Source organism: Pieris napi, chromosome 13 (genome assembly GCF_905475465.1).
Source record: "Pieris napi chromosome 13, ilPieNapi1.2, whole genome shotgun sequence".
NCBI lineage: Eukaryota > Metazoa > Arthropoda > Insecta > Lepidoptera > Pieridae > Pieris > Pieris napi.
Genome location: NC_062246.1, coordinates 8,238,565 through 8,253,239, shown reverse-complemented (window position 1 = coordinate 8,253,239; position 14,675 = coordinate 8,238,565). Strand labels below are relative to the sequence as shown.

General features: G+C 32.1%; 1 protein-coding gene across 1 annotated transcript; it reads right to left on the bottom strand.

Annotated features, from left to right (window-relative positions):
• Nucleotides 1-2,594: 2,594 nt before the first annotated feature.
• Nucleotides 2,595-8,264, bottom strand: LOC125055383. The gene is made up of 9 exons (XM_047657826.1): nt 8,119-8,264; nt 7,344-7,853; nt 7,147-7,254; nt 6,919-7,035; nt 6,648-6,779; nt 5,752-5,871; nt 4,905-5,039; nt 3,861-4,035; nt 2,595-2,960 (listed from the first exon to the last, which is right to left on the bottom strand). The coding sequence occupies exons 1-9, from the start codon at nt 8,180-8,182 to the stop codon at nt 2,843-2,845; spliced, it is 1,479 nt and encodes a 492-aa protein (XP_047513782.1). The 5' UTR covers nt 8,183-8,264; the 3' UTR covers nt 2,595-2,842.
• Between the last annotated feature and the right edge of the window lie 6,411 nt (nt 8,265-14,675).

The following is a 14,675-nucleotide window of genomic DNA, read 5'->3' as shown; positions in this document are numbered from 1 at the left end:
TCTTCATTATACAATGCTGTATGTTTTTCGGAGGCACATCAATAAACATTTTTTGTTTACACTTATCAAAATAAAAGTAAGTTCGTTTTATCTTGTAAAGGATTGTAATTAAGTAATCTATCTTACGTTGGCCCCTAATCTTGTTAAGAAATACGGTTCGCTATCATATTAAGAAAATTACAAAGTCGCAAACATTTCACAATGGTTAAAACATTTTTAAAATTTAATAATATTGCACTTATATAATAAATACAACCCAGAAGAACCATTGGCATAAAACTGTTGACATGGGACTAAAATAAACTTGTTTCATATAATATGTAGTTGTATGAGCTTTTACATGTCTGTTTAATTTTTTTTTTTCTTTAGATTTTATTTTATGTTATTGTTGGTTTCTTTATGTTAATTAATGATGCAATTCTTGTACTTTACCCTCTGTAGGTGTTTCTTTTTTATTGTTTCATATTAGGGTTGCCTGGAAGAAATCGCTTGTTAGCGATAAGGCCGCCCGTTGCCTAATAACTTATGTAACCTACTTACATTTTATATTTTTATATGTATAATTATGTTTATACTTCATTGCCATATTCACCACCGGCAAATACTTGCCGGTGGAGTATATTCGTTTCATTACTAAATGTTGCCAGGTACAGAAAAATCGTACATTTTCTGTGCGATCTTGGTCTTGCGATCGTACGTATGAGTAAAAATGACAAAAATAGTAGGAGTACGATTTAAATCGTAGATCTGGCAGCACTGAGGCCTGAATATACCACCCGCGCTAGGGATGTGAAAAAAAATCGATTATTTATTAATCGATTTTTCATGCTAAAATAATAATCTAACTAATATAATAATAATCTAGCTAACTTCACGCTGTGACGTCAGAATGTACATGCGTAATCTTAAGGTGGATCAAGCCTTTAGGCTAGAACACCTAAATATTATTTTGTTGAACAATAAAAAATAAACTTATCAATGATGCTTTTTGCGGGCTTTTATACTGAAAAATCTCTGATACGTTCCTTCATCTAGCTCTAGGCCGCCTAAAGAAAACTTTTATATCGTGTTTTATAATTTTGCCTTCAAGATTTAACCAAGTGTCGATAGCTCCTCGTACCTCCTGCTGTCCTGGTACAAAGACTTGGTATACAACGATTTACTATTATTACGGTATTTTCATACAACTGTTCACATGAGCGCACGTTAATGCGCGTCAGCGATAGTGCACCGCGCAACAACAAAATAGTACTGTATTTTCTATTGAATATATAGGTTTTAAGATAATTATAATAAGGCAATGAAAGAATGGCATTTATTAAAATATTTTAATAAGTCTCAAAAATATTAAAAGAATCAAACATTCAAAGGGCAAATATAGTATAGAATTAACGAATACTAAAAATACTCTTATCCAAAACGTGACGTTTTTTATTCTTTCGTAACTACAATAGGTAATTGCATATTACATTTATTTTTAATTTGTAGCTTACATCATCAAATATTACAATAAATTTCTATAGAGATGTTGTACCAAACGCTGGTAAAATCATAATTTAATCACTTTTGAACCCAAAATATACACATATAACCAAAGATGGCGCTATTTGGTTTAAGATTCCAATTATAAAATGCAAGTTCAATAAAGGCCAACATTGCTCTATAAAAATTAATAACAGGTCAAAAGCAAAAACAAAACAAAACTTTTAATTCCTTACAACTAATAAGCCACTCGTAATACTTAAAACTACAGTATGAGTAACATAATTAAATCAGTTTTCTCTTCATTTTCCCGTAAGATAAATGTACAAACAACCTAATCTGTTCCATTCAACACAGGAATGGCGAGCCTATTTTCCATCTTAATATGAATAAAACCAATGAAAGAACAAATCTTAGTAAAAAAGGGTTATAAATTATAATTATTGCATAAAAATATACATGCACACAATAATTATTAATGTTGTCTATAATTGTTATTAAATTGCAAAACGTCAATGATTTCATGATTATGTCAAGTAAAAAACAAAATGGCGATAAAATGTTATAGTTAAAATAAGTCAGTAATTTTGGTCAAAGTATTACAAATTGTAAAAAAATAGCATGATTTTGATACATTAAGTCAAAATTTTAAATTGTCGGATAAAATTTAAAAAATAAACAATGTTACATAAACAACTTATTCTATAATATTTATTGATAAGTTTTAATAGTCCAAAAATAAAAAGAATACCTAAAAACTAATTAGAGTCAAAAATGTTTCACGCCCAGAGTCTAATATCGAATACGAATCGTAATTGTTAACCAATTAATATTTCTACAGCCCTGCGATTCTGTAACTCACTTTTCGAACTCACACAAAAAGGTGGGAGCTTGTAGTTTATTGTTTATCAGAATGCCAAATCATAAAATGACTGCTTCACGACTGATTTGAGGGCGACCGCCGATGCAAAAACCGCTGTGTGAGTTCGAAAAGTGAGTTACAGAATCGCAGGGCAGAACTCTTATATTGAATATAAAATTGAGGTATAATTTGTCATTTATAATTAAAAACAAACAGTGATAATAATTGTCAAATATGAGTATAAAAATGTTTAAAAATGCAAAAATCGTTTTGCTTAATATCATAATTATTGAGATCATTTCATTAAAAATATAAAAATCATTTATAAAATAGTTTGAATCAGGTCCACCTCATCTAGAGAGATCTTTATGTATAGATCAATGTTTCAATTTAAAATACACACCTTTAATCAGTACAAAATTCAAAATTATTTCTTATACAAGACAAATTACAGACATATAACACCTGGAAGTTACCAGTCTGGTATCTTCCAATCTATTAATTATTATAGTTGTTTCGTTTTTTACCGTTGCTCTTCATGCGGGTAGACTTCAAGGTAACTGTGGTGGACTGTGGCCGTCTCTTATTTGAGTCAGATACTAATGGGCAGTACGTCCTGGAAATATAAAAAATATAGCAATAATGATAAAGTTAATTTAAGAAAATAAAACTAAATAATATTATTTTAACTGATTAATCAAGGGCTTCATAGCCTAGCGGTCTTATTAAATGGCAGCTACGTGAGGGGTACCGGGTTCGATTCCCGGTTCGAGGACAAGTTTTAATTTAAATTTGTTCTCGGCCTTTGGGAGGGTTGTGCGGTACCATGTGCTTAAACCGTACATGGAGGGCACGGTTAAATCTCAAAGGCAAGTAAGCGAGTTACTTAAGAATAGACTGTGTAGGTTTAGGATGTATGTATCAACATTCTAGGCCGAGGATGGAACTGATTAATCTTGCAGAGCAACTTAACTAGCTTGAGCTTACAACCCTCATCACAGAGCCCTAATGGAAGTTTCTCAGCAAAGGTTGTCATGAGAAAACTGGCAAGTTTCAACCCAAAAAATCGATGACATGTGTCCAACCAGATGTGACTTGTATAAAATATAAATTATCCAAACAATGTATGCAATCTGAGCAGTGTTGGCCTAGTGGCTTCAGCGTGCGCCTCTCATCCCTGAGGTCGTATGTTCGATCCCCGGCACCAATGGACTTTCTTTCTATGTGCGCATTTAACATTCGCTCGAACGGTGAAGGAAAACATCACGTTTATGAAGTCGACGGCGTGTCAGGCACTGGAGGCTGTTCACCTACTTGCCTATTAGATTGAATAATGATAATGAAACAGATTTAGAAATCTGAGGCCCAGACCTAAAGAGGTTGTAGTGCCATTATTATTAATGGATGCAATCTGTGGCAAATTCGTTGAGGGTTGTATCACCACTGGATTCCTATTAACCTAGCATACTTTTTAAATAGAAAATAAAGAATGTATGGATATAATAAAAGCACTTACACTGTATGGGCATTGTCACCGGTTGCTCCACAAATAGTGCACACATGAGAACGTAGAACAGGACATGTAACTATCTGCTTGTTTTCGACTTTCACTTTGACAGTATGGGTGCTATACACTTTTTGTCGTTCACCATTTTTCTTACAAAATGTGCATAGTCTGTCAGTTTTTATTCCTGTAAAATATATATGTATATGTAAATAGTTTGTAGGGTAAGAGATCTCTAGCTAAAATGGGGCATAAGCACACTTTTATACCACGGGGCAAACGGAGTAGAATCTCCTGATATTAAGTGATACTCAGAATGGTCGCGACTGCGTTGCCGACCTTTTAAGAATTGGTGCAATCTTTTCTCGAAGAACGCTAAGTCGAATTGGTTCAGAAATACTTCATCGATTCACAAACGAACGCACTTAAAAGAGCTGGGACGAAATCCCTCGGAAAGATAGCAGTTCCAAGCAGAGTCGAAATATTTGAACATTTCAGACTACATAATCATTTTAATGGCGATAACTTAAGGAGTAATGCCATTGCGCAAAGAAAGTATTTATTTTTTAAATAATATTTCGCCCAACGAACAATATTTCGTTTCCTCATCCTAACCTTCACTTAAGCTTTTTAGGGAGCGTTCAAGTATTACGTAACGTATTGGGGGGGGGGGGGGGGATCATTTTGTAAAACGTTACGATGCGGGGCGGGGATTGAATTACATGTTATTGTTAATATTTTTTTCGACTTACACCACATAATAGTAACTGAAGAGTCACTAGGTGGTCACGAAACGTTTTACTATACTTGAGTACAGTACTGTACTAAGGTACTGAAAAACGTTACGGCAAGTTACATGGGGGGGGGGGGGGGTCAATAATCTCCAAAAATTGCGTTACGTAATACTTTGACGCTCCCTTAGCGATATATTTCGATTGCTTGTAATCAGAAAACATGTAACTTCACTTTTATAAGTCTTAACAATTGCAAAATTTCAAGAAAGGAACTAGAAAAAATGTACTAAGAATTAATTATCTTTAATAAAGACATAGGTACCTGAAAATGATATAGCGTCTTCATTAAGTCTTTCAAAATTGATGGGATTGGTTATTGGTGAGACTCGTGGCATGTATCCAATAGAACCAGGGCTGATGCTTGTTATTGATGAAATGGAAGCTTCACTGAATATTCCTTAAAAATAAAACTGGGTTACATATTGTTTTTAAAGTATAATTTATATTAGACAACAATTTGGTCATAATTTTATCTACTCCTAAATTAGATTCGAACACTTAAACTTCAATACAAATAAGTACAATATTTTTACTTGTAGCTATAGCGGGTGATAATTATATAATTTAGATTAATAATGTTTATTTATTCATGTTTGTATGTAACCATAATTCAGGGGGCCTCATAGTCTAGCGGTCTTATTAAGTGGCAGTTAGGTGAGGGGTACCGGGTTCGATTCCCGGTTCGAGGGCAAGTTTTAATTTAATTTAAATTTGTTCTCGGCCTTTGGGAGGGTTGTGCGGTACCGGGCGAGTGCCTAAACCGTACATGGAGGACACGGTCGAATCTCTAAAGACAAGCACGAATTATAAAATCTCCTATACTTGACGCTGGCTAATGCACAAATCGTGCCAGAGCGATTAAAAAAAATAAAAAAAAAACAATTCAGAGAGCAACCACATTTGTCGAAAATCCAGGCAATCCAAATATTGATAAACTAATAGCAGTAGTACAAAAAATGTAAAATAAATCACTTTCATTACATTTTCAGAAATTGTTAATAGAAACTGGAGCTACTTTCGTTATTAGAAAGAATTCTTGAATATATGATAATATAAATAATAGGTAGCGTAATTGCAGTAGTAATTCTTGATTAAACAAAGTTAATTACCTGAAGATGATCTAGCATCCCAATTTAGCCCTTCAAAATTAATTGGATTTCTTATGGGTGAATGTTGTGGCATTTCACGACTCTTCATAGTTGGTGAAAATGAGTTTTCACCATACATTCCTTAAACATACATAGAATATAAAAATAAAAATTTAATTAGCAATAAATATGCTAACGTACGGTACAGGATTTTTTTTGCGTTCATTACATTGTTCATCCGGCACTTAGAACAATTAAGTAAATAAATGAGCAGTGTTTATTATTCTTGGAGTTATCATGTGCGATCTTTGGATGCATGGTCCAAATACAGAAAAAAAACTTTAGAGGTGTCAAGGGACACCTTTCGAAACTCCTTTCAATTAATTTATATGTTAATTGGTATCATAACAGTATTATAGATTTTCTCGACACCAATCTTATGACGAAAAAAAAAGCCAACATCACGAGGTGTTCTCAGGCGGTCACCCATCCAAGTACTGACCTCGCCCGACGTTGCTTAACTTCGGTGATCGGACGAGAACCGGTGTATTACAATAGCAAATAGCAAAAAAGTGTCGTGACAACAAAACAGAGAGCAAGCTTCATAAATCAAAAAAAAATGTTTTTTCTGCCAAAGCTAATTCTGCCATCTTAGTCAGCTAGTTGCTGAAACTATTCTACACTCTCCAACTCAAAAACATACTTTGCAGGATGTCTTGTAAAATATGTAGTGATCTGTACATGCCATATTTAAGCATCTACGTACAATCAGCTACAGTAAATGTAAAAAAGAAAAAGTAGTTATACAGTTGCAAATAGGTCTCTGGTCATTTGGCAAATTCGGCTTATATACCAAATTTCTGTGATTAATTTATATAGAAATGAAAATATTAATATCAAAATATTATTTTACGTACCTGAAGATGATCCCCGATTAAATTTTACAATATTTCTTTGATTGTCGAGAGGTGAGATTCGTGCCATATTTTCCATGAAACCAGGGTAATTTATATTACAATTTGGAGAAATTGAACTTTCACGAAATGTTCCTGAAAATAATTTATTACATAAACAAATGGTACACATGTTATAATGATAAAAATTGTGTAATTTTCATAACTATAATAAAATAAAGTTTACTTTTTTTGCCAATAAGTAGTTGTATGTTAATTATAAAGAAATTTATACCTAAAGATGATCCAGCACCAAGATTTTGTCTCTCATACTTTGCTGAAGTTCTTATTGGAGAGGATCGTGCCATATAATCAGTACCAGTACTCATAGCAGAACTTTGACTAACGGTACCTAAAAACAATTTTTTTTGTAAAAACAGATAACAAACCTTCTGTTCTCAAGTTAAATTTTCTATGATGAATTAAATTCAATATAAAAATAAATTGGAATAAATGTATATACCTGATGAATTAACAGCCTGATTTATCCTCTCAAATTGTCTAATAGGTGAGACAGGTGGTAAAAATTCAAATGAACTGGGGCTCATAATATGGGTTTCACTGAATGTTCCTTAAAACGTAAAGATAACTGTTAAAATTTTACACAGATAAATTAATTAAGTCAAAGAAATCATCTAATACATATTCAAAATTTCTTACCTGAAGATGATTCCAGTGTTTCAAAATCTAACCAATTAGATAGATGGTTTGGTACAAGTTTTGCTGCATGAGGACTAATGTCATTGTTCATGGAAGAAATCAGGTCAGGAAACCTATTCTGTGCTTGTAGCGACCTAATTGTAGGTTCTGGAGTTATTTCTATTTCATTTGTGGTAAACAACTCATTGTACAGATCCAAGTGGTTTTTTTTATTAGTTTCGGGTATAATTGTCCGCCTAGGCATTGGTCGATCACTACGCAAAAATGGTGTTTCCGAAATCTGCCTGGAAACTTTGGAATGGTTTGAAGATCCAAAGAAACTCCTATCCTTGGAATGGTGTATAGATGTATCACATGATGATTTAAATAGTTGGTAAGGTCGAAATTCTTGCGTTTCAGCATTAGAGAGTGAAATATAATTTTCGTACGACCCAGATGAAGTATCAGTTGAACTTGATGACATATTCGAGGACGAAGTTGGAATGAGGGAGAAATATGACGGTTCATTTACTGAAAAAGTTTAATATCTTTTAAAATGCGAAATTTTTAAGTACCTAAGGATACAGCTAAGCTTTTAACACACTACTTAATGAAATTTTTTGTAGTTTATAACTGTAACTAGGTATTCAAATTAAATCCTGTGTCGTAATTAAAAACTGACAAAAAAGCGTCACCATACAAAGTAAGACTTAGCCTAATACTGTTTATTATGCAGAGAAATGCATAGATTAACCTGAGGATAAGACTAATTTATCAGAAAATTTATAGAACTTACCATTTCTTTCTGATCTTGGTAAAATGCGTTGTAGTTGTTCATATTCTCTCGGAGACGGTAGCATTTCGACCTTAAATTAATTGTTATAACTTATCATTTCATTCACCATTTATAGCCTAACGTGAACTTTATTTAGTTATTTACTAGTCGTCATTATATTCGAAATGGCGTAACTTCCGTAAACAAAAATTAAGAAGCTCAAATTAAAACAATATTTTATCTTGCTAAAATTTTAATTAAAAGGTCTATTGTAAATATTATTTCAATAAAGTTATTGTAGAAAAAAAAATTTAAAGATTATAAATAGTGGCTAAAAAAAATTAAAAAGTCAATTAAGGATCATAACACTTAAACTTCCCTAAAAGCGGAAAATTCAAATTTATAGAAACAATAAAAAATATAAATTTATTAATAGTTGATATAATGACATTCAAAATTGTCAATTGAATATTGATTTAACTAATGAAATCTTTGAGATTTTAATATCTCGTTAACTATTTCGTAATGCACATAACTTATACAAATATAATAATTTATATAATTTTACCTTAGCGCAATGAATTTCTATAATATTATATAATCTAATAAGAGTATTACAGTATCCTTACACATTCAAAGCCAAACTTAAACTAAATAAATCCCGAATATTTTTTCTTAACTTGCGGCATTCACAAAGGAATTATAAAACTGCAATAACTCAGTGATAACAAGCACCGATAGGTTCCAAATCGATTAAGGACATTAAATTTATTTTCAAACATAATCATAATAACTCTATAAAATCTTTAAAATAAATTGTCTTTCTCCAATTTTCCTAAAATATAGGTATGTTTTTTTGCGTCTTACAGCATTATTATTTAAGTTCGTACAAATTACAAAAATATATCGTCTTAATCAGGTGAAGCTACTTTCTTTAAAAAAGTCGATAGTGTGCCTCGTGTCGTTGTATATAGTGTATTTTCCTTTGATTTAAGCCGACAATGTTTTTCCTAGTAGTTACTAGATGGCGGTAAACGGTTTTTGATATAAAAGTGGTAAATATTGTTCAAGAAGAGCATTTACTATTAATTTAATGGTATTTTTACCTTTTTGTCTTTTGTACCTACCTCACATAAACAGTTTTTAAATAAAACATAACTGTATATATTTAATAAATTTAAAAGTACAAATAAAGATAAACATTGATTCGAACCATCTTAATTTTTCTTATTTTCCAATAGATGGCAGACATAGTCTTCTTCCGAGACAATTTCGGACATAATTTTCTATAAGTAATTACAATTAAAGCGTGTGAAGAAAATAATCAAACTGTTCATTTAAAGATAATAAACCGAAAATTTTGGTCACAGCGCCACTAATAAGCGAATATCCATGATATCATTTAGTCTAAGGAAACATTTAAGATTTAATACTTAAGTAATTGAGAAGTTTTGCTAAAACTTATTTCACATTTGTACAACATTATAAAAAAAATAGTGTTAATAAGATAGTATTGTAATTTCATATTTCGAAAATGAAATTTTTAATAGTGATTGGTACATACTTACAATTACATAGTATGCAAACAAACCAGTTTTTGTAGTGTAGTTTTTAGTGATAATTAAAATCGCACGCTACTTGATACTAGATGGTGCTACATGTATCATACCAAATTATATTTACCTTTAAAGTTGTTTATGATTATATGATTATGCCAATAATTTTTTGAATGAGAGGGAAAGGGGAGTTAGTTGTAACCATAGTAACGTAAGAAATTTAAGTCTTGCCTCGAACTTCGAAGCCAAAACAATCATATGGCAATCACACAGTCCATACCTAGAAAAGTAATAATTGTAAACTGTGAAACAGACAATTTGTTACAAATGTATGTCTCTCCTACCACGGGAGCAAAGGGTTTTAAGTAAATAAGAAATAAAGGGGGCCAACGATTTCTTTGGGGTAAGTAACAATTTGTTCCTTCTTTTGTTAGAAAAATTGATTAAGTATTTATTAGTAATTTACAGACGCGCTGACTTTTGTGTGTTAATTTTATAAATGCCAGCTCAGTAACCTAATTTCATTACTGGCATAAATTATATTAGACGTAGATTCTGAATTTTTAAATATAACATGTTAACCTACTACCGTCCATTGCAAAATATATATTTTCGTTTGATTTTCACTTAGATAAATCGTAGACCAATTACGTAAAACAAAATGTCCATTGTTAAACGTTACACGATATCAGGGCTTATGGAAGAAATAACTAGGCAATTGTTAAACTATTAAATTTTTAAAACTGGATTACTTATAGAATTTTACCATAATAATGCTGTTCGTAATACATAATTTTAATTTTATTAAATTTGATGACCCTCATAGAGGCTCCAGTAATACTAGACCATCCCTTGTGGTGGGCTCCAGGTTGGCTGTACTAACCCGAGAGTTGTAAGCCTCGTACTAAAAAGTAATTTGTTGAGCCTCTACCGGGATTAAGAGTTATTTCTCTTGTCGTTGGGGAATCGGTTTTAAAAAGAGCCGTGGCGGGCTTGTCACGTCTCCCAGTGGCATAAACTTTGCTCCCAGCTCCGGTTTTGGGCTCTGTCGTGTTGCGCCTGACTGAAACGGGGGACTGTTCGAAATATATAATTCTAATTTTATTAAATTTGATGAGGGTGATCTCAAAAATCTTTTTACTCGGCCGAACCTCTCACATTTATTCTTTAGTCTTTGTTGAAATTTATTCGGGTAACGTTAGATGCATCTTTATGTGTATTTAGTGACGTATTCTTGTAAGTTAATCCATAGGTGTGAACGCACGACTACAAGAGTCATCTCTTCATGTAAATACTACATTTTTAAATATTTTGTACCTTTATTTCATTACAATGGATACAAACTGCTCTAATTATTCATAAGTACTGCGCGGAAAACTAATTTACATAGTCAAGCATTCCCAGGCGATAATCTAAGATTTGTATGAGAGAAGATGGCCGTATTATGTAACTTCATTACTTTTACATCAGATTTTCGTAATATATAAATTATTGTCTCGAGAATAGACTAAGAATTTCCATAGGAAACTTACTTCACTTTGGTATAGGTAATTATTTCTTATACTCGTAGTGTATAATAGTATAAACATGGTATAAACTATAAATCGTGACCAACCCGTTTTCTAAATGTTTCATCTCCTTCTGTTACATTGTATTTAAGCCTTGACGAAAAGAGATAGAAGAGTACTAAAATTGGTGCAATTAGAATATAGTTTATTAATGACGTCTCACGTTAATTTAATTTTTTACTCAACCTACCTTTTTAGTAGCTACATATCAACATATGGAACGTTTTTCTATGCTACCCCATAGAGACTGTTCGCGTTTCCGGAATAATAACCTAATGGTCTAAGATCGGGCTGCAGGATTAGTGCCCTGATCGGTTATTTGATAAAAGCCAAATTTTTATGTATATTTATAATTATGAGAATGTATATCTACCAAGTTGCTATCGAGTTATCTATCAAAATTTGGCCGGTAGTGTCACGACAATTAATAGAAAAAAATTATCTTCAATTTTATATATTATTAATAAATGTACGTTATAAACGTATAAATGTATCGAAATTATACCTGATTACCAGGTGGGCAATGGCACCCGTGATTTTTTAAATGTTGTAAATCGGTGGTTAATGTTAAGTGGATTTTGCATTTTTTCGAATCCGACATTGTTCTACGATCATGACGAGAGGTATTGTAATATTTAAATATATTTAATTAGCTTTCTGGTTACGACTGTCCATTACTTAACAATATATTTAGAATTTCATCACTAATAATTATTTGTAGGTGTGTATTTCATATTGTTATTACGTGTCAAGACTTATCTGTCTAAGCGTTGGCGTAGAAGACATAGACGGACAGTTAATTATACATTAGGGAATGTTTTTAAATCATTAGACAAACGGAACATCAACTAAAACTTAAATTATATTATAACAAGTTGTCAATTAGAATTTTAATGTTGCATGCAATTCACAACACAGTTCCCTAGTCTCTCTTTTATCTCTGCCTTTCAATAAATTTAAGAAATGCATTAAAGAAAAGCTGTGTAAAAAGGCTTACTATAAAGTCAACGATTATCTAGTTGATAAAAGGGCCTGGGACTAGTGTTAGACAGGCTACTTCTAATTAATTTGCGATATTTGTTTTAAATAAGTGTTGTTTGATGATTTGCTGTTAAGAGTACCGAGAGTTTTTTACGCCGGCTTTTTCTCTCGGCCTACACCCTCTGTCTTCTTTGCCGATGAGTAGGGATGCTTACAAATTCAAATTTAATGACGCGGAATGAGTGATACATGTATCTTATGTTCCATAATAAACATTTTTTTTTTCCCTGATCTAACGATCAGTTTTGTCACAACGATATTTATGTCATGAATAAAGATTTATAATTATTTTAATTAAAGTTCCGTTAGTGAGTAAAACCGCTTTTTCATCATGTCTATGATATTGTTAACAGTTACGAAACAGGCGCGCATTTATTTTTTGTGTGCCCGGGAGGCACTGGTTTAATTAGTTAAACGCAAAGTACGCCAAGAGCGACCCTGATGGTATCTCTCCAGCTTTAGTTTACACAGTATCAGTAGCAGTGAGGGATTTTTTCGTCCATTAATTACAGCAGGGAGAGGTCTGTGGTAGTATTAGATTAATTGCAATTAGGATCAGTAGAATAATAACAAAATAAAATAGCACACATGATTGTTAGTTATTTTGGCTATGTATTTGCATGTTCCCACTAGAATGTAAGTGCGTCCTATGCGTCCTATTTCACTATGCCTAATGCTGATAGAGAACAAATATTTGTTTTTAATTTATTTTATTATTCTATATGAACTATTCATTACTTAAGATGTCACGTGGATGTTGTAATGGTTGCAGCTCCTTACAAAAATTGTGTAAAACAAAAAGCTTGGCTATTAAAAAGAGCCGCGAAGAGTTTATTGCTCTTCCGTTCTACGCCCTTGATTTGAGAAATTGGTAGCAAATGTAAAATTAGAAGCATTTAATATGTATTCCTTTTTTAACGTTCATAAGTGTTCATTGTGTTACCTATATGAACAAATGATTTCGCTACTTAAATATTGAATATTTCTCGTCTCGTCTCAACAAAATAAAACTTGGCTTGGAGTACATGTTAACGTAAAATTGTAAACACCGTTAGATTGTAATCTATCTCGCGAGATTATAAACTGTCGAAAGATTGTGAACCTCAACGAACTGCTTACAATTTAACGTATTATTATTCGGTAGATTGTACTACACTAACTTAGTTATCATTCAAACTTCTTTGGTCAATTACAGATTAATTTTACTTTCCAACAATTTCATATAACTACCGAATAATAATACGTTAAATTGTAAGCAGTTCGTTGAGGTTCACAATCTTTCGACAGTTTATAATCTCGCGAGATAGATTACAATCTAACGGTGTTTACAATTTTACGGTGACATACATATATTTTAATGATTAAGGCCAGTTTGTAGGCAGTACATGAGTACCATAACCGACATTGTTAAGCTTTAAGCACATCGTCGGTATTCGTTATGAATGTGGAGCAAGGCTGCAATTATAAGCTTATTGTGCTATCTTTGTGTAACAAGTAGTAAGAGCCAGCGTTTTTATTTTAAATATATGACGGAGAGAGAGGGGAATAGATTAAAGGCGAGTCGGAGAACGAGGGACAAGACAACTTAAATAATGGCGCAGGAAGGACATAACGGCGAAATGAAAGTAGAAAGCCAATGCTCCGATATATACAGTAAAAGCTTATCAAATACGGTACTTAATTTTGATGTATTCATAAAAAACTAATTAGCAAGGGTAGGGTTTAACTTTCGAAAGCATTTTACTGCATTTAGAGTTCAAGTGACGTATTATTGCATAGTTTATATAAAATAAGTTTATAGTAGTATGGTGGAAACAAAAAAATTACTTTTCTGTTGACATCGAAAACAATTTATGTACCAATAATATGTAGACACAACAAATAAAATTGGTGGAAGGTACAAAAGTAGTTAGCATTAAATATTTTAAAATACTAACCCCGTCGTAGTGTGACATACGAAGTTACGCGGGCAAGTCTAAATTCTAATTAGGGGTTTTATAATAAGAATTTTTAAACTGTTCGCATTTCCCGAATACAAACTGTTTTTTTAGTGTTTCGGTGCAATTTTTTCATAAAATGCTTTTATCAGCGATAAATAAATAAAAAAAAATATTGGTTGTTTGTAAAGTAGGTTTACGATCGAGATTTTTACGTGATAACGTCTTATTGGTGATATAAGTTTTTGGGAAGTAAGGAATTAATGAAGATAACAATTTTTTCAAATTTTAAATTACATCTATCGTTTTATTCACACTTTTGATGATAAATTTCGGGTGTAAAATGACAAGTTTACTTATTCGACTATGATATACATTTTTCTTACAAAACTTAACCGCACGAGAAAATCTCCATTCGTTTGTATGCCGCTAGAGTGAGATGAGACGGGAGATCGGTCCGTCTCTCTCTCGTTATA